Genomic DNA, 26151 nt, shown 5'->3' on the forward strand with positions numbered 1-26151 from the left:
TATGTCTCAAATAAAATAATGTTAGATGTTTACTTTGTAAACAATAAGACGTCTTACAAAAGTTACTTACCAAATTATTTATTGACAGGAAACAGAACATATTTTGAAAGTCAGTCTTCTAATTAAGAAAGTATAATAACTGTAGTATTAATTTGAAAGGAACCTTAGGAGATCATGAAGATAACATTCCACCAGCATGGGGATACCCTGTACAACATCTCTGCTTAAAATTTTCCAGAACCCAATTTTCATTTATTTTATTAATTCATCCTTTAATTCATTGATTCATTCATTCAACAAATATTTATTATTTCTGAATTTTTAATGTTTTTTTTTTTTCAAGACAGGGTCTCACTCTGTTACCCAGACTGGAATGCAGTGGTGCAATCACAGTCTCAACCTCCTGGGGTCAAGCGATCTTCCTGCCTTGACCTTCTGAGTAACTGGGACTAAAGGTGCGCCTCACCAGGCCCAACTCATTCAACAAATATTTATTGAACATCTACTTATACTTGAGGCACTCTCTACTAATGCAGTCCAATCTTATCAATGTCACAGCTATAAGTTCTTAATTTCCATTTTTATTAAGAACAAGTTCCCTATTACCTTAACCCCCTAAAACAGCAGAAAACACATATTATCCTCTTCTATCCAATAAAACTTCAAGTCAAATAATATGTATTAGGCCAAACTTCCCTAGGTCTTTAATTACTATTCACACTAAATGTTCAGAACTCTTTAGTATTCTAGTCATTCTGATAAATACTAATGTAACAATAGATCTCTTAAAAATATGAGACCCAGGCCAGGTGCAGTGGCTCATGCCTGTAATTCCAGCACTTTGGGAGGGCGAGGCAGGCGGATCAGCTCAGGTCATGAGTTCAAGTCCAGTCTCACCAACATGGTGAAACCCTGTCTCTACTAAAAATACAAAAACTAGCCAGGCATGGTGGCACATGCCTGTAATCCCAGCTACTCAGGAGGCTAAGGCAGGAGAATCGCTTGAACCCAGGAGGCAGAGGTTGCAGTGAGCTGAGACTGCACCAATGCACTCCTGCCTAGGCGACAGAACAAGACCCCATCTCAAAAGAAAAAAAAAAAAATGAGACCCCGACTGGGACACAACACTTCAGATGCACCCAGGCCAAAGTAAAAGTGTAAACATTTTATTCTGTATTTCATTTAAAGTTTTAATAATAAAGGTATTTTGTAATAATTGTAATAATATTAACTTGGTTTGAATCCTGATTTGAGATGACTACTATTAAATTTATGCCAATTATAGCATTCTATCCTCAGTACTGCTAGAAAGGAGGCTACATATGAAAAAATGGTAGGGAGTTAAGGAGAGATTTTCTATTTAAGAATATTATGAATGGTGGTTAACAGGGGTAGGAGAGAGAGAGGAATAGGGAGATGTAGGTCAAAGGGTACAAAGTTGCAGGTATGTAGGATGTAGGATGAATAAGTCTATAGCTCTACTCTACAACATAAAAACTAAAGTTGATAATATTGTGCTGCATGCTGTAAATTCGCTAGGAGAGTATATTTTAGGTGCTTTTACCACACACACAGAACAAGGTAACTATGTGAAGTGATACATATGTTAATTTTCTTGACTAGTAATCATTTCACTGTATGTATGTATATCAAAACTTCATGCTGTCCACCTTACATATAGACAATAAAAAAAGAATATTAGGCATGACTCAGGTACATACTCATACAAATTTCTATGATTCAGTGTTTCTCAGATTTTAGCAGTCTTCCAACTCCTATCAAGGAGTTTTAGAAACATTGCTTTACGTTAATCAGATATAAAACTTTACGAGAAACCACTGGTTTTTTAAGTAAAATCTAAAAGGGAAAATAATAATCTATTATTTCTTAAATATGTAAAAATATTAAGCTCCCTGAGTTGAAGAATCATTGCCCTTATCCATTCTACTGCCCACACTTGACTCTCCTTCTAGCACCTACCCATCACATAGAATTTTCCAATGGCAGTGATAAAGGCTGAGTTCTCTCCCTTTCCCAGCTTCATTACACTCTAGGACTCTAAGAGAATATGTGCAGTTAAGAATGATATATAAACACAGATCAGCTAGAAAATAATATAAATGTTGAATATTTAGAAAATAATGACAGAGTTCTAAAAGCACAAACTTATGGGATGAATAAAGTTATTTCTAGAAATATATTCATAGCCAAAAGTACCATTATCATTAAATAAAAATTTGTTAAGTGAAGTATTCAAGTTAAAAGATACCAAAAAACAAACAAAAGAAAAAGCATAAGAATAACAGGAAAGGAGAGATAATAAGGGTAAAAGCAAAATGAATTAATAGGCATATTGAAAAGCATCAGAATTGACAAATCCAAAAACTGGATTATTGGGGGAGGTGGAGCAATAAATAGAAAAACCACTAGCAAGTAAAATTGAAGAACAAAAAAGAGAAAACAAATATGCAAAATTAAATATGGGATCTATAACAGCAAATAAATGGAAGAACTAAAAATAAAATATGTATATGAAGTCAATGAGATTTGAAAATCTCATGAGATATACAATTCTCTAAGAGTTTTCTTCTCTTTAAAAATTATTTAGGAAAACTATTTTATGGCAAAACTGACTTAAAAGAAAAGTAGAAAATGTTAAAAAGAAATCTCCAAAGAAAATTCTAGGCCTAGATGTTTTATGAGAATATTTTTCAGAATTTCAAGGAATAAGTAGTTCATGTTATTTATTCAACATTTTACATAACCAAGAAAAAGAGGAAAAGTTTTTCAATTCAACTATGAACACTGCTACTAAAAAATTAACAAAAGTAATATAAACATGGAAAACTCTAATCAATTTATAATTACAGTTGTAAAAATAACTATAACAACTATAATATGAGCAAATAAAATGATGCAGTACATTTAAACAAGACTATACCAGGACTAATCAGGCTTTATTTCAATGACAAATTTGAAAAACAAAACCTAATAAGATATTCCATGAAATAAAATGCAAGTTATTTTAATAGACCAAACTCCTAGTAGACTAGAACAATATCTTTAAATGAAAAAGGATATTTTAATCAAGTCAATAGAATACTTAATATGAAATATTAAAAACAATTCCATAAATTAAAAATTACACTGAAATATCTGCTATTAATTCTCTATTACTTAATATTATTCTTGGCATTCAAGGCAATGAACGTATGAAGGGTGGGTGGGAGTGGGTAGCAAAGAGACATATAACTACCAAAAAGGAAGAGAAAACATATCTATTGAAATATGACTACACCTAAAAGTTCAATAGAGGCAAGTTACAAAATTAACCAGCAAAATTCAATAGCATCCCTAAATATAACAAAAGGAAAATAGAATGAAAAATATCTCATTCACAAGAGTAAGCAAAAATATTAAATACTAAGAAAACATCAAAGGAAATGTGCAAATGTGCAGAATCTGTATTTTAAAGACAAAATATTATTGAGAGACATAAAATAACTGAATAAATGACTTTGAATGGAGCAATTCAATAGTATAAAGATGTCAGTTCATCCTACCCTTTCATATAAATGTAATATAATCTTTTAAAAAATCACTTTGGAATTTTAATTAACAACTTGATAAAATAAATTAAAGATAAACTTTAAAGAAGTATGGAAGCGCCTTAAAGAAAAATTATGAGTGTAGTCTTGCAATACTTACTTTTGAAGGATACTAAAGTTACAGTGATTAATATAGCATAGTACTAATAAAAGTTTAGATGGAAAAATCAATGGAATAGAACCAAAATCTGATAAATGGTCCCAAATATGTAATCAGAGTGTAATAAAAGATGCCATTTCAAGTCAGAGGAGGTAAGATGGATTATTTAATAAACAGTATAGATATTTGGTTAACTGCTTGAGAATAAAATTAAGTTATATTTCTAGTTGAAATTATTCATCAAAACATATTTAAGATGTATTATATAGGTAAGTGTTTAAAAATATAGCCAACTAATTGGATGAAAATATAGCAGAATATTGTTCAATTTCAGGATGAAGAAGCCTTTCTAAACAAACCCCCTATAGAAAAAAAGCATTAAAGAAGGGGTGGTAAGATTGACAGCAAAACCAGAAAATAAAGCAAATGACAAAATGCAACATATATCACAAATAAAGTTTAATACTATTCAAACATATATTAAGAGTTCTTAGAAAACACTGAGAACTGGACAAGTCTTTTAAAGAAAAAATGGGCAACCAACATACATATGCAGTTCACAAAGGAAGAGATATTTAATTGCAAATAAATGTAGATATAACACCTCATTCTCACTAATAGTAAAAAAAAACTCATTAAATCAACAATGATATGTTTTTCCCCTATAAAAATGGCAAGAAATTTTTAAATTAATAATACCTGTTATTCAGGGCAAGAGAATAAAAACCTGCAGATATTACTGGTGAGAGCACAAAATACTACACTCTTCCTGAAGGGTAACTGGCAATATGAATCAAAAGTCTTTTTAAAAAGAACAAACTCTTTGGCCCAGGAATTTCACTTTCAAGAATATAACCTAAATAACCACTAATAAGTTGGTAAGTCTTAATAAAAATGTTTTCTGTTTTCAAAATAGGTGCTCTTTAAACCAACAAACAATAAAAACAACTTAAATGTTGAAGAAAAGGCCCAGTTACATTATGAAAACCTCATTTTATGCAATACTTTCTGCCAACAAAAATAATATTTTAGAAGACAACTCAATCTCAGGAAAATTCATAATATATCATTAAGTGGGGAAAATAGATTACAAAAAAATTATAATGGGATGATTCTAATTTTGTGGGGAAAAATTAACATAAGTATGCATAATTTAAAATGGAAAGAATATACAATAAGATACAAGTAGAATTAAAAGATAATTTCACTACCTTTTTGTTTTTTTGTATGTTTCTTACAAATAAATACATATGAATTTTATAATCAGAAAAATATAAGAGCTATCAAAAATACACAATGCTTGAGATATAATATTAAATACTGATAACCCATGATTGTATGTATTCCTCAAAGATATAATTTAGGTCACCTTAAAATTTCAGGAAAATGAGAAGTAATTTAGGTGGATAATAACTGGCCTGGTTTCCACCAGAATAAAAATGTATGTTGAGTTTTGGTAGCAGTTTACTCAAACTATTTCAATACTATTTTAACTGATTTTTTCATTTTTAAATTAATATATTCTTGGTACATTTTCTGTAAAAGATATTAGGATGTATGAAGAGATGATAATGGAGAATAAATAAAGATAAATTTAGTAAGAATCTTATATTTTATGCCCATAAGAAACTCAGAATAACACACAAATGAAAGTTCACATATCACAAAGAATCCAGAAAAAAAGGTTAAAGAATTTGAAAAGGCTAATTTTTCATGTGATTCACTTTTGTGATTTATACATTCCAAGTATCCAAGACTAGCACATTTTTTAAATTTTGAATTCAAAATTAGAATTAAATATAAAGAAAGATGGAAAGTGGGGGAGAAAATATACCCTGAAGTACAAAAACTCCATGTTGAATTATAACATAATAAAATGTTAGTTTTCACATAACTAAGAGAAAGCAGGACCCTCATCATTCATGCTGGAAAAAGCTTGCCTTTATACAAACCATTTCTGTTCTCACTGTTATAAAAAGGAATGACTTTGGAAAGGGAAGAAAACACAGAATGACGTGCAAAGTAGCAAACACCATGTTATTGCAGCTGGATAGAGAATATGTCACTAATGACTTTCTTTGTATCCATCAATAAGTTGAGTTTCTTTTTTTTTCCAAGACAGCAAATGGCCTTTATGAGTACAAAACAGAAGTAGGGGAACTCAAAATAATATCCAATTTCCACTGGTTTCGATACATAATTAGTTAATGCAATGATTTATTAATTATTTGCTGGAAAAAAAGATGACTTCCTTTTCTCTTCACTTGAATTGAACATGACATGCCTGAAAACTAGGAAATTTTCTGTAGTAAATTCAAAATAACATTCACATTAGATAATTATTATCAAATTTTCATCTTAACTCAGATATTATCCATGACCAATAGGAAGATTCACCTAAAGTTGTTGGATAAATTCAGAAAACTAATGTAACTAAGTACCCAAATTGTTAGTGCAAATCACAGTGATGACTGTCCGTAAGGATTGACAGAGTTAATGCGTGATCATGAATTTCATTCATAATGCAAAAATAATAATAATACAGCACTTCTTCTCCATAAATGAATCAGCAAGAGTTTGGTTAGTAGGCAAAAAGTATAACTCTCAACTGATAAGGTAACTTACTATCTGAATGGATTGGGATAGTCCACTTCTTAACATGTCTAAAAATAATAATATCAATCACATATATTCAAAAGTAAAGATGTTTATTCTCATCTGAGTCAGAGACCACAAAATGCTAAACCTGATGAAATTTGAGCTTTATCAACATAGGATCGTCTGTGTATATTAATAATAACCACCAAACTTAAACTCATGAGTACTTTCTTAAGTGCCAGGTACTGTTCTAAGAACTATACATGTATTAACTTCTTAATGAGCCTATGAAGGAAATACTTGTATTATCCTCATTTTAGAGATGAGGATTATAAAACACAAAACAGGCCCGGTGCCGTGACTCACACCTGTAATCCTAGCAATTTGGGAGGCCAAGACAGGCAGATCACGAGGTCAAGAGATCAAGAACATCCTGGTCAGCCTGGTGAAACCCCTCTCTACTAAAAATACAAAAATTAACTGGGCGTGGTGGTGCACGCCTATAGTCCCAGCTACTCAGGGGGCTGAAGCAGGAGAATCACTTGAACCTGGGAGGCAGAGGTTGCAGTGAGCTGAGATCACGCCACTGCACTCCAGCCTGGCAACAGAGTGAGACTGCATCTCAAAAAACAAAAAGAAAAGAAAAGAAAGAAAAAGAAAAAAAGAAAACTTCAGTGGCTTGTCCAAAGTTACTCTGTCCAGTGACAGAGCCAGGTTTTGAACCAAGGTAAACAGGCTTCAGAATCCCCCAATAAACCATTATGTACAGCACATTCTAGAAACATTTTTAAAGCTGCTACAGGCAACCCATTTTGATTAGAAGAAATTCAAAATAATTTGGATTCAGAAATTAAGCTATTATTATAATTTTAAGAGGGAAAACTAAGACTATCTTTAGCTTAATTTGCTCATCTTTTAACATAAGGTTTTTATACTTTTTTGTGAAGTAAATTAATGAGGCAGCATATCCTATAAGTTATATGTTTATAGACTAATACAAAAAGTGGGGAAATTTTTCAGTTTGTAAACATTGCAAGGAATAAAAGCTCAGAAACCTATAATATTCACCCTCTCATGTACAATCAAATGTTAGATGTAAGATTTACTGTTACAGTACAGAAGATCAGCAAATACATTGTTATACAAAATAACATCACTGCATTGACATGTTCGATATATTTTATGTTGTACCTTTAATTTCTCCAAGAAGTTCACTGGTATTTAGTCTTTCCATTTTTTCCTTCCAATCTTTTGAAAGTAGTTTTTCCATGCAGGAGGAATCTATTAAAATACAAAAGTAAGTATTAAAAATATATATTTATTACAAATTTAGAAACTTTATGGGGAAATTCTCATTTAAGAATGCATAAAGCTGTTTTTGTTGCTGCAGCTTGAACCCCAGGATATAGAAAATTACATTATTCTATAATGTGTATTATAAAATACCACCACAAAGTTTATTTTTACCAGATAATTATTTAAACTATCATCTAAGAGAGAAAAGATAATGCTCAACAATCTGTTTTAGTATTATAATTCTATTAATATTCAATCAGCATTTGTCATTTCTTAGACTGATAGTACAGAAAAGAGGGCTCTTTCCTATTAGTTTAACATTAGATACTCCTTTTAATCCAGGCAATATTTTTTAAGTCCAAGCAAAATGTATGTGCTGTGCAAGAAAAAATAACAGATAATCAGGAGAGAAGAGCCCAGTCAATCTGTAACCACTTAGTTCTTAAAAAAGAAATCTAACTTTTATAAAATATCCGATTAGAGCAAAACAAGAAGAAAATGAAATTAAGATGTTCTCTGACCCCTAGTAATAAAACTGCTAAACCTTTTCTCTTATGTAAAAACTGATACATATTTTTATTAAATAAATACCTATATAAATGCCATTTATTATTTGCCCCACTGTATTTCTAAATAGCATACTAAAATACAGGGAGTAATTACACTTGTTTTTATCAAGATTCATAAAGACTACAGAAATCCAAACTTTAGAATGTCCTGATAATTACCAAATTTTTCTCAATGAGTTATTTCTGCTCTCTATGCAAATGGATTTGCAACTGGCGCTACTGCTTACAACTATTTATTTGTATCTTTTAAGCCTCAAATCTTAACAAATAGGTCAGGTTTCCAAAAGGGAATGCAGATTTAAATACTAAATCCTTAGTGCAAAGCATACTCCCATAAAACTTTAACATTCCAAGTGTCAAAATTCTGATAACTTCCTTTTAAAATTATATTTAAAACAGTTACTCCAATTCTAAATGCCTTTTCTCTCTCGTATCAGCACCTATCTCTTTAGTATTTTCCCTTTCGTTTTTTATTTTCTCCAGCTTCTAAATCCTCCTTGAATTTTTCAGAATGACAGTAAGGTCAAGATGGATCTAAAGGGCTTTAGAAGCTAGATAAGCTTCAGAAAAAGACCGTGAGCCCTGGCTAAGAGATGAGAAGACCACTGCATGGTTAGAAAGTATTGGTGAAAAAACAATTAACATTTGTCTGTGACACTATCAATCAATCAAGGAAGGGATAGAATCCAGATCAGCGTGTTGTAAAAACGGCTGATGAAGAACAACCATCCGAACTGGCTATCACAGAGCTGAAGTTCTTTCTAAATAGAAGTCAGCTTGATTTTATTAAATGAAAGCTCCTTGCCCATTCCCTTACTTCTTCCCTCCCGTTTTCCTTCCTTCCTACCTTCCTTCTTTCTTTATTCCATTATTTCCTATTATTTTCTCAGTCTTCAACAAATGATCTACTACTGTGCTTCAAAATTGGATTCTGAGTGATGTTCCAATGGAGCCTACATGCAGATGCATATGTTCGGGTTGCATTTAATTGCTTAAATAGCCTCTTACTATTTTTTATTCAAATTCAGAAATGAGATATATATTTTGCTCTATACTTATTTTGTTTTTATGCTAAAGTCATAAAAATGATAATACTAAGTTAAGAGTTAGGAAGCAATTCTTCAAATCCATGCCTGTCACAGATTGCTTTTTCTCAAATCAGGTTTGAATTTCTGAAAGAGATTGATATAACATTAGAGTATGGATAAGAATAGTCAACAAAAAGTTTTTATTTTAATATCCTACCCAATTCTGGTTTTTTTAGCCTTTCATATGTTATATCAGTGCACTAAGCTAATAATTACTGATACAATTACAAAAGCATAAGTTTTTTAGCTAAAGTTTGAGTTGGGAGCATATAGTATAGTAGTCAAAGATAAAAGCCCAATTTATTTGTAATAATAACAAATTCAGAGCAAGTCCATATACTAGGATTAAATGCATGTTAGGATGTAAAACAGGCTAAAATATGTCTCTCATTTCTATAAATAGACCTGAAATCTTTTAGAGCTCCAAGAAAAGAATGCTAAAACTTCATGGGAGAAAAAGAGAGCTATATGAACAACAGGAATACACACTTCAAATATAAATCAAACCATGTGGACACAGCTTTATACAAAAGCTACTCATTAATAAAATGGCTAATAACTTCAAAGCGTTTTGCATTCCTATTAGAAAATTAATCCTTACTGCAATGCTCAGTTAATCTAGCTATATGAGGTCCCATTTCAGTAGAAGAAATTGAGGGAAAAAACAAAGCAGCCTTTGCACATCTACATTTTCAGCCATGAAAATATTTAATAGCAACCACTGATTGCCTTTATCTATAGGACAATGAAAGTTAGTACATACAAGTTTATCAATGTTTAATCTCAGGACTAGGAGATTCCAGGAAGACTCGAACCTGTAAGAAAGTCTCTTGACAAATGACTGCTTTCTACCCCATTATCTGACTGCCAAACCTCTAGAGGCATACCACAATTGGTGCTAAGCATTCTCCATGTAATAATATAAAGTAAGTAGGATGAGATTTTTTCTCAGAAGTGAATTGTTACTAAGCACTCTATAAGCAGAAGACACTACTGCTACCACCAAAAGGTTCCTGATTTGAAATGAGAAAATATGTAATTGATACAAAGTTACAAATAAAATTTATGTTTTCAAATTTCTATCTCAAAACAATATCCAGGTATGGGTACAAATTAAAAGTAAGGATCCATTCCCTTTGTGCCACATTCCTCAACTACATTAATGGGACATTAGTATTACAGAGGCAATTGATCAGATCAGACTTTGACCTATTCTGATCAAGCATAAATGCAAAAATCAAAGTGGTAAAAATAAGTAAAGAAGGCCTGTTTGCATTATGTACATGGAAAGAATAAGATCACACTGACTGGCTTTAACACAGTAATCATGTAAGATTCCAAATGGAAAAAAAGGACTGAACAGCCCCAAGACACTCTTGGATTATTTTATAAACATAAATATATTTTACAAATTAATTTGAAAACAATTAACTAATTAGTTACAATGCTGCCACCATCCTCAAAACAATTAAACAATATGCAGTAAATTTATTATCTGACTTTGACTTTTCCAAGTTTAATGTCTTTAAGTTGTCATCATCTGAAAAACAGGAGAGAAAATATATGCTTTTTGGAAATGGGAATAAAGAATCACAACATTATAGCATGAAAAATGTCACCATAATATGTACGTATTTTTAAAAAATGAATGTAAGTCATAATGCTAAAGTAGCATTATGCTAAAGTCGTATTGAAATAGAAAATGCCAAAATTAATTCCTCTTACTTTGAAAGAATCTGTTTCCATTAACCAATATTTATTCAATGAAATGCAGGACTTTATCTTCTCTAATTTTTATAAATAATAATGATTAAAAGAGTACTATCAAAAATCGCGAGCTGGACTTCAGTTCTCACCTATAATTTAAGCAAGGATGTAAACGTTTTGATGTATTATAAATTATCAGTTGCATTGTTTCTGGTTTTTTCTTTCCCTTTTCAAATTAAAGCTTTTCTCTTTCAAGAAATTTGAGAGAAAAGGAAGATAGAATTCAGAACTATTTTGTTTTTAAAATATCATGCATAATAAATTACAAAGCAATGTTTCTGCTTCCTAAGTACTTAGGTTTCAGGCCAGGTAAGTCAAGAATGCTTTATCACAGCTGAGTAATGTTTTTGCTAATTAACTTAGTAATTAATTTTATGATGTAAGAAAAATGAAAAGAAAGAGTATGTGAGATATTGATTTCCTAATCTGTATGATGATATTTTGGGAACAATTTTAAATTACTTCTAGTCAGACAAATCTGCAGCAGTATTAACTCCCACACTGTACAAAATAAAGGTATTTCAGATAGATCAAAAATAAATAAATAAATTGTCATTAAACTTACAGCATGGGGAAGAGGAAGAGATAATGTGAGAAATCTTTATTGCACTTTACAACAATCTACCTATAAGCAAACACTTATTTTCCCTTTACCCCGTGATATTTAAACTTAGAAATGCTAAAACACTAGAAACAACATAAAAAATATCTTCAAAATATTTTAGTGAGGAGAACAATTACTGCTGGCTCTATGTGCAGATTTTCTGTTGCTTATTAACACTTTGAGAAAATAGTAAAGCAATTCCTTTTATTTTTACCATAGGAATCATAAATTTCAAATGTAATAAATTTTTCTATTTACCCAAGAACAATGATAACTTATCAAAAGTATCCATGACCTTGGTTTACAATTAAATCCAGCAAAATATATTTATATCCCCACTGATTATCCATCCCACATTTTTCATTAGGAAATACAGAGTTGCACATGCCAGTTACTGTACATTTTTCCACAGTGGCAAGTGCTCCACAATACAGTGGGATAAAATTGGAACTTGGAGAGCTTGAAGAGCACTCTTAAATTTTAATTAAAACCCTCCAAGCTCACTAAAAATAATTAGACACTAAAATGTGCCAGTTTTATTTTGAAGTCACTATAACGTACAAAGCACACTCCCTGACGACTGCTCATGCTCTTCTCTCTCTCTCCCCCTCTCCCTCTCTCTCCAATGAAACAACTGATTTTCCAAATAAGAACAAGGGAGTATAAATAGAGGCTGTTTTCAGGCCTGCTCTTCACGCTGGGAAGCTGACAGAAAGACAGCGGAGTGGGTTTTTCAGACTACACCACATAAACCTAGAATAACTTCCCTAACCAAGAGTACGAATCACTAACAAACTCTAGATAAAATCCAGTCTGCAAGTAACACCATGAGTTATATTACTGATCTTTTTTGATCCAAAAGTCAAACCTTTAACCTCTTAAATGTTTTTGCTATCTTAAAATATCTCATACAATACTATATTCCGTCCTATTTTTAGCCAAGCAGCAAGAGAAAGCATGCCTTTCCCATACAGCAGGGCAATGATATAAACATCAACACAGATGCTCTGCCAGGAGGAGCTGGACTTCTCAAGCACTTGATCATTAAGGAATGCACCAACTGTTTTGGATAATCTCGTGCCAGCTCCCCTTTTGCTCCACACTCCCCTCTGGGAGTGGCCAATCTTGTCCTGGTCCTAATTTTTCATTTTACTCCTCCATAACACCCCTCCCCCATTACCAAAAAGATGAGAAATGGCATTTATGCCTAGCAATGAAAAAGCAGGCTCACTTCCCCAAACAGACCAAAACTTTAAAACAATTAACCCTCCCCTCTTCTTTCAGATAAATTACTAAGTATAAAATGCAATCTGTTTCCTTTGTTTACTCAATATGAACAATTTGTAAATGACTCAAGGATAAAATTCAGAAAATGTTGTGCTAAATTAGAACCATTATAAACATGCTAATGACTCAATGCTTGAGTAAAACATGCATGATCGGTGTGAAAAAATAGATTTAGTTCCTGTGAAATTCTGTTGTGCTGCCTTAAAACGATTTGGTCATTAAATCAGATATATTCCTTCCAGGAAAAATGTTAATTCCAACACCACTTTACTAGATAATATAGTGTGTGTGTGTGTGTGTGTGTGAGTGTGGCAGTGGAAGCTATTGGAAATGTAATTAGAACCGTTAGATGCAAGATTTTGGAATGCTCATAAGGAAGAAAAAGCTCCATACCACATTTGAAACCTGCACATACACATACAGACATCATCAAAATCGGTACAATATTCTCTCTATACACAATTTTTATCTGCCAAATTCTTAGATATTTTTGTCATAGGCATTCCTTAAAACCAGTACTTAACATACATCAATGAAAGTCACATTGTTCCATAGGTGCAGGTAAGAGTTATCTCTTTTATCTGCTTTCCAAGGCTGCCTAACACCTATAACAATAACAGGAATTGTTCAAAAGAAACTTCTGAAATTTCCTTCAAAGCACAACTGTTATCAATGCCAATCTAGAGAAAGAGGGAAACATACAGCAGATGATTCAGAAACCTATGGCCTGCTGCTATAACTAAAAAAGACTTCAATGATCATAAAGACCAATACCCTCATTTCAGAAATGAGAAAACAGAGTCAAGATAAGGAAGTCACCTGTCTTGCCAATGTCAAAATGTTGGTGACAGAGCCCTAACTTCAGTGCAGTGCTTGTTTTGCTGACATGACTATTTAAATCATTATTTGAACATAGGTTTGATTGTCCCCACAATGTAGTATCCAAAAGTGAAAAATAAAAAAATTTCTAATTATTTGCTTCAGATATGAAGTAAGACACTCTAATTCTTTGGAGAGGGGTGCAAAAAATCCTGCATATTGCAATGAAAACCAATAGTGGTCAACTGCCAGTTCTCCTATGCACACTCACTTATGCTGGTTTTCCTTTCCTCCACAATTCTTTTTCCATAATGCTTTATTTTGTTTGAATTAAAAGCTCTCCTTTTCTGAATACCATCCACTAATGAATAGGTAACAGTTTCCTAAAATTACTGTTGAACTCATAAGGTAATTCCTTCCAAGGTAAGTTTTATTTTCATCTATCAGAAGTACATGTGCAGGCTGAAGCCTTGGTTTTTCACTGTATCTTATTGCCCAGGAGGCCTTCAGATGTGCCACAATTTTAATGGAATAAAAACATTCCATTAGAAACTATGGCTGTCCATGTTGCTAAAATATTACTCATCGTGACATCTTCTCTATCCCCTATTTTCTGCTCCTGCTTTTTGGGTTCTACAACTATTTGTTTTATTTTTACTTTTTAAAATACATACTTCACTTTTTTAAAACTGTATTCTAATTTCTGTGGAGATAATAATTTCTGTGTCCAGTGTGTCCTATATTCTTTATTTTGGTTTCTTTGGGAAAATATTTCTGACTGCTGTTGTCTTGATGAGAGTGGTCAATCATAGTTCTGTGTTGCTTGCCTTCTACTGCTCCCCCTTGCCACACAAAGAGAAATTCAATCCAATCAGAATTACTTGCTGGAACTATCTAAAGGCTCTCTCATGCTCAGGTTGGAAACTATATGCATGTGGACAGTCATGACCATCCCACCTGGCACATAGATAGAGCCTGCCTGCAATAAGAGTGAATGAAGCCAAAAATACAAAGAAAAGCAGAAGGAGCAGCAATAAGAATGGATACAGAAAAAAATCTTTACCTCATGTTAGCATACTTACATCCCAAAATAGATAAAACAGAATTTTATTCTGGGCTTTTGGTAATGTAAGCCAATACATTCCTATTAATTTGAGTTGGGCTTCTGCAAGTTGCAACTTAAAAAAATCTAAACATTATGAAAACCATAACCAAAAGTGTCATACATACACGAATGTGCTATATTCTAAATTTTAACCATCTGGAAACCACCAAAGAGTTAACTTGTACTACCACATTGAAATATTTATTATGTATACAGTCATGAGCTGCATAAAGACAAACTCCACATACAATGGTAGTCTTGCATAAGAGTATAATGTCATATATTTACTGTAACTTTTCTATGTTTAGATCCACAATTATTTATCATTGTATTACAACTGCCTAGAGTGTTTAGTACAGTAACATGCTGCACAGGTTTGTAGCCTAAGATCAATAGGTTATACTATATAGCCTAGGTGTGTACTAGGCCATACCATGTAGGTTTGTGTAAGTACCCTCTATGATGTTTGCATGACAATGAAATTGCCTAAGGATGCATTTCTCTGAATGTATCCTCATTGTCAAGCGACATGTGACTGTACTTTGAAATAAACTTCTTGCTTCATTGAAAGATACACAAAGACCTTAAGGTAAATGTTTAAAGCATTGCTACTTACAATAACTTGTCTATATAAATTAGGACTTTCTCAACATGATGCAACTAAAAGAAAACACACCAGAAATTAAGTGAAAACTGAGGCTCATTAAAAAAAAACAAAAAAAAAAACCTTTCCTCTGAGATCAGCAGTCCCTAATTTCAAAGTTACGTGTTCAAAACAGCTTCACTGTTCTGATTAATTGACTTTATAGTTAATGTCATAATATTAAATTATAAAATGTTTTTACTGATAAAATATCCATTTTTATCTATTTTACTTTATATATTGGCAATCCACAAAAGATCAATTTAAAACAAGGTTATAGTCCTCAATTTGGTTTTAAGGACCCTTTATAGTTTGACCCTGGTGATTAAGTTCCTATTATTCTATTAACTTGAAACTCTTCTTTTTGTCCAAATGAGTACACCAAGCATGCCTATCTCCACTGTACATACCTGTGCTTTTTCACTTGCCCTCTTTGATCACCACATCCTCCTGACCTGAATGTCTCCCCGCTTTTTGACTTACGAAAAACCCTCCTATTCTACTGTGCCTACATCAAATGCCACCTCCTCAATTATGCCTTGATTCATCACTTCAAACATAAATTCTCGTCCCCTCAAGGAAAATAATTAACACTTGCTGAGCACATATCTGTCAGGCACTGTATTTTTTATATTCTTCTCATGTATTAATCAACTAATTTAACTCTAAATTTCATGACTCCTTTTACATCTACCACCGCTAGTACTTATCAATTTTTACCACCATCTGATTAATTATGTGATCAAGTTTATACCACAATATGATAACTACATATTAAGTTTCTTGATGGTCAGGGAATGTTTCTGATACCACTTTGTGTTTTTCCATAATGCTTAACCCAGAGCTCTGCACATAATAAGTGCTAAAACTAATTCCTTGATATACATAAAAAGATCAAGACTATTGTGTGTCAAGCAGCTACAAAACTAGTTTTTTTAATTAACTATATTCATATATAATTTACATATAATAAAATGCACCCATTTAAAATATAAATTTAATAAGTTTTGACAAATTATATACTCATGTAGCTCCACCCCTCCGAAAGAAGATGCAGAACATTTCTAAAAAGTTATCTTATGCTCCCTTTCCAGGCAATCATCCATGCTCCTGGACTCAGGCAACCACTGATATGATTTCTATCACTATAAAATAATTTTGCCTATTCTTGAATTTCATAAAAATGAAAGTATACAATATATTCTTTTTTGGATATGGATTCATTCACTCAGCATAAAGTTCTTGAGATTCATTCCTGTTGTAGCATGAATTAGTAGTCTGGTCCTTTTTATTAATTTCCATTTTATGAACACACCACATAATGTGTGTATAATGTGTATCTATTCATCTGTCTATGGACATGTGGGTTGTTTTCAGTTTAGATGTATTAGAAATAAAACTAATATACAAATTCATTCACAAGTCTTTTTATGAATATACATCTATTTTTCCCCCTTAAAAATTGAATTTCCTGTAAAATTGGGTAGCTATGTGCCTGACTTTATTTTTATAAACTGCAAAAAGGTTTTCCAAAGTGGTTGCACCATTTTATACTTCTACCAACAATGTATGAGTGTTCTAGTTGTTTCATATCCTCAACAATATGTCTTAGTGTCAGCACTTTAATTTTGTCACCCAGAGGATAAGAAGTGGTATTTAAACGTAGTTTTATTTATATTTCCTTAATGACTAAGATATTGAGCATATTTTCATATGCTTTTTGACCTTTCATATATATTTTGCCCATTTTTACACTGGGTTGTGAAGTCGTCTCTCAAATATATGTAATGTAAACATTTTTACCTAGTCTACAGCATGCCTTTTTGTTTTCACAAGGTGTCTTTTGAGGAGCTAGAGTTTTCACTTTAATGTGATTTGATTATCAATTTTTTAATGACTAGTATTTTCTGGATTCTCTCTATGAAATTTTTGTCTTTTCAATATCACAAAGATTTTTTTCCTATGTTTTCTTCTAGAAACTTTAGAGTTTAGTTTTATATTTAGGTCTGTGATCAATTTTAATTTATTTTGTATGTATGGCATGAGGTAAAAGATAAAGTCAGTTTTCTTTCATATAAATATCCAGTTGTTCCAGCAACATTTGTCAAAAAGATTGTCTTTTTCCCAATGAGTTATCTTGTCTTAACTGTTGAAAATCAAATGACTGTGTATAGAGTGTGTATGTGTGTGTGTGTTTGTGTGTGTGTGTTTGTAGATCTATTTCTTAATTCTCTTTTCTGTTCTATTAATCAATTCATTATCCTCACTATAATACCAAACTGTCTTCATTGTTGCAGCCTTATAATAAGTTTTGAAATCACGTGGAATAAGAATTTGTTCTTCTATTTCAAATTTGTTTTGGCTACGCTAGGTCCTTTGCATTTTCAGATAAATTTTAGAATTGGTTTGCCTACCAAAAAAGAAAAGACTTTCTGGAATTCTGATTGAATTTGTCTTGAATTTACAGGCAATTTTTAAGACTATATTTAATATTAGCATTTAAAGATATAAATTTCCTTCTAAGTATTACTTTAGCTGCATCCCACACATTTTGTTAGGTTGGGTTTTCATTATCATTTAGTTTAAAATACTTTACAATTTTCCTTGTTCTTTCTTCTTTGGTAAATGGTTTATTTAGAAATATGTGGTTTAATTGCCAAATAATTTGAATTTAAAAATGTTTCATTTTGTTATTGATTTGTACTTCATTTCCATGTCAGGAAATATACCCATTATAGTTTCAATCATTTTACATTTGAGATTTGTTTTATAGTCCAGCATATGCCTTATCTTGGGGATGTTCCTTATTCCCTTGAAAATAATAATTATCCAGATGTTTTTTAGTGTAGTGTTCTAGCAACATCAATTAGGTTAAGTTGATAATTTTGTTCAGGTCTTCTACAGTCTTACAGATTTTCTGTCTACTTGTTTTATCATATTCTAAAAGAGGTATGTTAAAATCACCGAGAATAATTAGACTGTGGCTGTGTCTTTTTCTTCTTTTAGTTCTGTCATTATTTTGCTTCATGTATTTTAAAGCTCTGTTATTATTAATACATGTATATATGCAGAAATATTATGTCTTCTTGGTTAATTGAACCTTTAATCATTATGACACGTCCTTCTTTATCTCTGATAATATTCCTTCTCCTGGAGTCTACTTTTATATTAATATAGCCTTTTAAGCCTTCTTATCATTAGTGTTTTCATGGTACATCTTCAAAAAACTTTTAACATATTTACATCTTTATATTTATTATGTCTCTTATAGTTAGCATATTAATTGGGTCTTGTTTTTTGTTAATCCAATCTGATAATCTCTGCCTTTTAAAAATTAGTATAATTAGTCCATTTAGATTTAATGTAATAACTGTTAAGTCTACCATCTTCCTATTTTTAATTTGTCCTTTGTTCCTTTGTTCCTCTTTTCTTGGCTTTTTAATTATTATTTTTTTTAGAATACTTATCTCCTCTGTTGGTTTATTAACTATACCTCTTTATTTCATTATTTAAATGATTGATCCAGGGTTTATTATATGCATCTTTAACTTACAACAGTCTACCTTCAATAATATACCATTTCAAATACAATGTAAGGAACTTTAAAACACCTTTATTTTGTATTATTGCTGTCATAGGTATTAGTTCCATATGTTTTAAACCTCATTATACATGGTTATTGTTTATTCTATAGAATCAATCATATTTTAAGTAAATTAATCATTAGAAATTAAATGTCATATATTTGCCTCCAGAGTAACCATTTACAGTAACCTTCATTACTTTTTAAAATCTAAGTTTCCATCTGGTATTATTTTCTTCAGCCTGAAGAAGTTTTTTAAAATTTTTAAAATTAAAATCTGCTAGCAATAAATTGTCTGAACTTTTATTTTTCTTTAATGTCTTTATTTCACCTTCAGATGTGAATATTTTTTCTAATTATAAAATTGTAGGTTGCAATTTTTTTAGGACCTCAAAGTATGTCATTGTGATATCTAACTGAATTGTTTCTGATGTGAGGAATCATTTCTATCTTTGCTCCACTGTATATAACATATCTTTGGCTACTTCTAAGACTCTCTTTCATTTGTTTCCAGCCATTTGATTTTGATGTGCTTTGGTATACATTCTTCCCTGTGTTTATACTTCTTGGATCTAAGGGATTATATTTTTTAACAAATTTATTTATTTTTAATTTTTCATTATTATGGGCACATAATAGTTGTATATATTTACAGGTACATGTGATGTTTTGATACAAGCATGCCATGTGTAAATATCAAATCAAGGTAACTTGGGTATCCATCACCTTAAGTATTTGCCATTTCTTTGTGTTAGAAACATTCCAATTCTATTCTTCTAGTTATTTTTAAATACATAGCAAATTATCATTAACTATAGAAACCCTCCTGTGATACCAAATACTAGCTCTTTTTCATTATATATATTTTTGTACCCATCAACTATCCCCATTTTATCCCCTGCTCCCCATTATCCTTCCCAGCTACCAGTAATCATCATTCTACTATCTATGTCCGTGAGTTCATTTGTTTTTTAAGCTGTCACATATGAGTGAGAATATGTCACAAATATCTTTCTGTGACTGGCTTATTTTTCTTAACGTAATATCCTTTTGTTGAATCCATGTTGTTGTAAACAACAAGATTTTATTCCTTTTTATTGCTGAATAATATTTATTGTGTATATGTGCCATGTACCACATTTTATATCCATTCATCTGTTGATAGACACTTAGGTTGACTCCGTATTTGGCTATTGTGAGTAGTGCTGCAATAAATATGGAAATGCAGACATCTCAGTATACTGATTTCCTTTCTGTATTAGTCCATTCTCATGCTGCTATAAAGAACTGCCCGAGACTGGGTAATTTATAAAGAAAACAGCTTTAATTGACTCACAGTTCTGCAGGGCTGGGGAGGCCTCAGGAAATTTACAATCATGGCAGAAGGGAAAGCAAACATGTCCATCTTCACATGGTGATAGGAAGGAGAAGAATGAGAACTGAGTAAAGTGGGAAGCCCCTTATAAAACCATCAGATCTTACGAGAACTTACTGTCACAAGAATAGCATGGGGTAAACCACCTACAATTACCTCCCACCAGGTCCCTTCCATGACACATGGGGACTATAAGAACTACAATTCAAGATGAGATTTGGGTGGGGAAACAGCCAAACCATATCATTTTGCCCCTGGTCCCTCCCAAATTTCATGTTCTCACATTTCAAAACACAATAATGCCCTTCCCACAGTCCCCAAAGTCTTAACTCATTTCAGCATTAACTCAAAAGTCTAAGTCCAAAATCTCATCTGAGACAAGGCAAGACCCTTCTGCCTATGAGCCTGTAAAATCAAAAGCAAGTTAGTTACTTCCTAGATAAAATAGGGGTACAGGCATTGGGTAAATACACCCATTCCAAATGGGAGAAATTGGCAAAAACAAAGGGGTTACAGGCCCCATGCAAGTCTGAAATCCAATAAGGCAGTCATTAAACCTTAAAGTTCCAAAATGACCTCCTTTGACTCCATGTCTCACATCCAGGTCATGCAGATACAAAAGGTGGGCTTCCATGGCCTTGGACAACTCTGCCTCTGTGCCTTTGCAAGGTAAAGCCCAACCCCTGGCTGCTTTCAGTGGCTGGCATTGAGTGTCTGTGGCTTTACCAGGCACACAGTGCAAGCTGTCGGTGGATCTACCATTTTGGGGTCTGGAGAATGGTGGCCCTCTTCTCACAGCTCTACTAGGCAGTGCCCCAGTGGGGACTCTGTGTAGGGGTTCCAATCCCACATTTTCTTTCCACACTGCCCTATCAGAGGTTCTCCATGACAGCTCCACCTCTGCAGCAAACTTCTACCTGGACATCCTGGTGTTTCCATACATCCTCTGAAATCTAGGCAAAGGTTCCAAAACCTCAATTCTTGACTACCGTGCACCCTCAGATCCTACACCATGTGAAAGCTGCCAAGGCTTGGGCCTTGCACCCTCTGAAGCAACAGCCTGAGCTGTACTTTTGCCCCTTGTAGCCACAGCTGGAGCTGAAGCAGCTGGAATGCAAGGCATCATATCCCAAAGCTACACAGTGCAGGGGGGCCTTGGGCCTGGCCCACAAAACCATTTTTCCCTCCTAGGCCTTTTGGCCTGTGATGGGAGGGGCTGCTGTGAAGGTCTCTGACATGCTCTGGAGACATTTTCCCCATTGTCTTAGTGACTAACACTTGGCTCCAGCTGGGCACGGTGGCTCATGCCTGTAATCCCAGCACTTTGGGAGCCCAAGGAAGGCAGATTATGAGGTCAGGAGATTGAGACAATCCCGGCTAACACGGTGAAACCCCATCTCTACTAAAAATACAAAAAGAAAATTAGCTGGGCATGGTGGCACATGCCTGTAGTCCCAGCTACTCGGGAAGCTGAGGCAGGAAAATCACTTGAACCCAGGAGGCAGAGGTTGCAGTGAGCCAAGATCGCACCACTGCACTCCAGCCTCGGCAACAGAGGCTCTGTCTCAAAAAAAAAAAAAAGAAAAAGAAAAAGAAAAAAAAATTGGCTCCTTGTTACTTATGCAAATTTCTGCAGCAGGCTTGAATTTCTCCCCAGAAAATGGGTTTTTCTTTTCTATCACATCGTTAGGCTGCAAATTTTCCAAACTTTTATGCTCTGCCTCTTCTTGAACACTTGGCCGCTTAGAAATTTCTTCTGCCAGATATCTTAAAGCATCATTCTCAAGTTGAAAGTTCCACAAATCTCTAGGGCAGGGACAAAGTGCTGCCAGTCTCTTTGTAATGCAAAACAAGAGTCACCTTTGCTCCAGTTCCCAACAAGTTCCTTATCTCCATCTGAGCCCACTTCAGCCTGGACTTCATTGTCCATATCACTATCAGAATTTTGGTCAAAGCCATTCAACAAGTCTCTAGGAAGTTCCAAACTTTTCCACATCTTCCTATCTTCTTCTGAGCACTCCAAACTGTTCCAACCTCTGCCTGTTATCCAGTTCCAAAGTCACTTCCACATTTTTGGGTATCTTTGTAGCAGCACAAAATTCTACCAGTACCAATTTATCTGACATGTACCAATAATAAATTTACCAAATTATACCAAAAATAAATTTATCAGACCCAGTACCAGGGTCTGATAAATGCCACCAGGTAGAAAGCCAAGCTAATCTCATGGCTTACTTTATTTTCCTTCTCTCATATATTGCAGTCTAGTGCTAACTATTGTCTAATTTCTTAAAACAGTCATTTCATACAGTTGATCAAGAGTTCTCATTGTTTATATTAGGAGGTTAATTCCAGTACCAGTTACTTCTTTATGGCCAGAAGCAGAAGTAGAATATTACTTTTTAAAAGGCTGTTGTCTCAGAAAATGATTCTCTACCATTTACTTTTTTAAAAGACAGTTTAGGGGTTTCCCCACTAAGTTTCTATTAATATTTTGGCTTTCATTTAGAGGCAGAGGGGAAGCCAATCTTTATAAAGCCGGAGTCCCCAACCCCTGGGCCATGGACTGGTACCAGCCTTACTGGTACCAGCGTTACCACCTGAGCTCTGCCTCCTGTGAGATCAGCAGTGGCGTTTGATTCTCATAGGACTGAGAACCTTATTGTGAACGGCACATGCAAGAGATCTATACTGTGCTCTCCTTATGATAAAGAATTTTGAGTGCCATTAAATTTTATAAAACATAATTGCAAGCCATGGCCTTGCCTTTTTTAGAATAATAGAATATCAAGGCTAAAAGAGCTTCTGGAGATTTAACAGAACGAAAATAGGAAACCATAAGCTTAAAACCTAGCATTAGAAATTATATCACATATAAATGGACTAAGCATGACATATTAAAGAAAGATAGTAAAAAGCGAATGAAAACCAGATCTCAATTAGGTTGTTTATAACAGATAAACTTTAACTATAAAAACACAAAAAATATTCAAAGTAAACAAGATAAGTGGGGTTATATCATGTAAACACTAACTCCAAAAAAGCTGATGTAGATGTATTAATATCAGATAATTAATACTCTAAGTCAAGAAGCATCAATAAAGAAAAGTGTCACATAATAATTATAGGAACAATCCAACAATCCTAAAATTACATAAAACCAATAACATAAACCAAAGCTGACAAAGAAAAATAAGATATATCCACATGATTGAGATTTTAACATAGCTGCCTCAATAGAATAAGAGAAAAATCAACAGAGATATAGAATATTTAAATAATAAGATTAACTTACATTAACTAATTCACATATATCAAACATTACACTCAACAATTACAAAATATACATTTTGTTCAAGTGCACATAGAAAATGACTCATATAGATCACATGTTGAATGATAAATCAAGTCTAAACAAATTTTGAAACCATAGAGGGTATGGCCTTTTATCACAATGGAATCAAAACAGAATTCTGTAATAGAAATATAACTAGAAAATCCCTCAAATGATTGGGATTTAAACAACACATTAAAACAATCTATGGGGCAAAAATAAACACAGTGAAAATTAGAAAATATTTCAAACTGAGTTATAATGAAAATCTGACATCTCAAATTTTTATGTCTGCTAATGCAGTTATTAGAACTTTAAATTCGTATATTACAAAAGCAGAAAGGTTAAAAATTAATTACCTAAGCTCTATCTTAAAAGCTGGAAAAAGAAATAAACGCCCAAAAATGAACAATTAAGGAAATGCCAGAGAGCATCAGTGAAATAGAAACTGTAGTCTCACAGAGCAAAATAAGCAAAACTAAAAGATAGTTCTTTGAAAAGATTAATGAAATTAATAAACTTTTAGGAAGATTGATCAGGTAATAAAGAGCAAAAACATTATTTATATCAATAATGAAAAAGGAGACATTATTCCATATATATGTATTCTTACAGACATTGATAAAGAGAATAGTATGAAGAAGATTATGCTAATAAATTTGAAACTTTAAATAAAACAGAAAACTTCCTGCAAAATATACATATCAAAAGAGAAAACAGAAATAGTGCTATATAAAGATATTGGATCTATAATGTAAAGCCCTCTCACAGAGATGACTCCAGGTCCTGATTGCCACACTGGTGAATTGTTCCAAACATTCATGGAGGAAATAATACCAATGTAGTACAAACTTGGGAAACACTATCCAACTCATGTTAGGGGACCAGCCAAATATCGACAAGGACATTATGAAAAAAAAATAACTTCCAGAATCTCCGTCATAAACATAGATGCAAAAATTCTCAAAAAAATTAGCAAATATAATCTGACAATATATAAAAGGACCAAGAGGGTTTATTCCAGGAATGCGAAGTTGCTTGAAGATTCAAACACCAATCAATATAACATAACAAACATAAAAAATCACATAATTATATAAGATGCAAATAAAACACTTTATAACATTCAGTATCCATTCGTAATTTTCTTTTTAAAAAAAAGAACTCTCAGCAATGTAAGACTAGGAGAGTACCTTCAGAAAACATCATTATTAATGGTAAAACAATGAATGCTTTCGTCTGAATTCAGGAACAAAACAAAAATATCTACTATTACTCCTCTATGCAATATTATCCTGGTGATCTTAGAGAAATAAGAAAAAGAAGCAAAAAGAACATATCGTAGACTTCCCGTTTCCAGTCCAGCATATAAGGAACTCAGCAGTCTTCACTTCATCCTAACAAGTAAAAAGCTGAATAAACTGAAAAGTCAACAGCTCTTCTTAGATTCATCAGAGAAGTGAGGTCACCTAACAGATTGCTGCCCCTCAGATTCCAGAGAAAGACAGGCAAAAACAGAGAATCACAGCTTACCAGAGCAGAAACCCAGGAACAGAAACTTCCACGGGAACCAGTGTCGGTAGAAACTTTGGAACTGTGATCTACGAACTGCTGGATGCTCAGGGTGCACAACTCTCAGAGTTAAGAACTCCAAGGATACCCAGTCAAAAGGGGATGGCCACACTTTGGGGAGTTTTACCTCCAGAAGCTCTACCAGGTCCTCACAGAGAGTGTCAGAGGAAAATTCCCATGTGATTCCAGCAGGGGGAGGAGATTAAGAAGCACTTTTAAATACACCACAACATTCTGTTCTTTTTAACAAGTCCTGCCTTCAGGAAAAATGATTTTTCCAGAGCCTAACCTGCTGTTTTATCACAGCATAACCTACCTAGGGTAAGGGAAATACCCAACTCCAACCCCCTCAAGACTTCCACTTGGGAGAAGGAAAATACTCAACTCCAGCCCACTCCAGCCATCCTCTCCCACCTAAGCAGGGAAATTATTGAGAAGCATTCATGAAATTCACAGTCTGAAGACACAGGCTCACCAAAAACCTGAGATGTAATCACAGGACTATGGAATTCTTACCCTTCCCTCACACGTTACCACTACATGACTAAAGTCCTATTTATTACGGTTCCTTTTACCAAGTACATCATGTCTGCCTTTCAACAAAAAATTATAAGACATATCAAAAGGCAAAAAACAGTTTAAAGAAACTGGACAGGCTGGGCACGGTGGCTCACACCTGTAATCCCAGCACTTTGGGACGCCTAGGCGGGCAGATCACCTGAGGTAGGGAATTCGAGACCAGCCTGACTAACATGGAGAAAACCCGTCTCTACTAAAAATACAAAAAATTAGCCGGGCATGGA

General features: G+C 33.2%; 1 protein-coding gene across 50 annotated transcripts in view; it reads right to left on the reverse strand.

Annotated features, from left to right (window-relative positions):
• SOX6 (SRY-box transcription factor 6) overlaps positions 1 to 26151 on the reverse strand; it is a 770159-nt gene that overhangs the window by 259295 nt on the left and 484713 nt on the right. For all 50 annotated transcript variants that reach the window (XM_063783828.1, XM_063783833.1, XM_063783834.1 and 47 more), the window contains one exon: positions 7498 to 7587. In XM_063783828.1, coding sequence (XP_063639898.1) covers positions 7498 to 7587 — 90 coding nt within the window. The remainder of the gene's footprint in view (positions 1 to 7497; positions 7588 to 26151) is intronic.

Source organism: Pan troglodytes, chromosome 9, assembly GCF_028858775.2.
Source record: "Pan troglodytes isolate AG18354 chromosome 9, NHGRI_mPanTro3-v2.0_pri, whole genome shotgun sequence".
Classification (NCBI taxonomy): Eukaryota; Metazoa; Chordata; class Mammalia; order Primates; family Hominidae; genus Pan; species Pan troglodytes.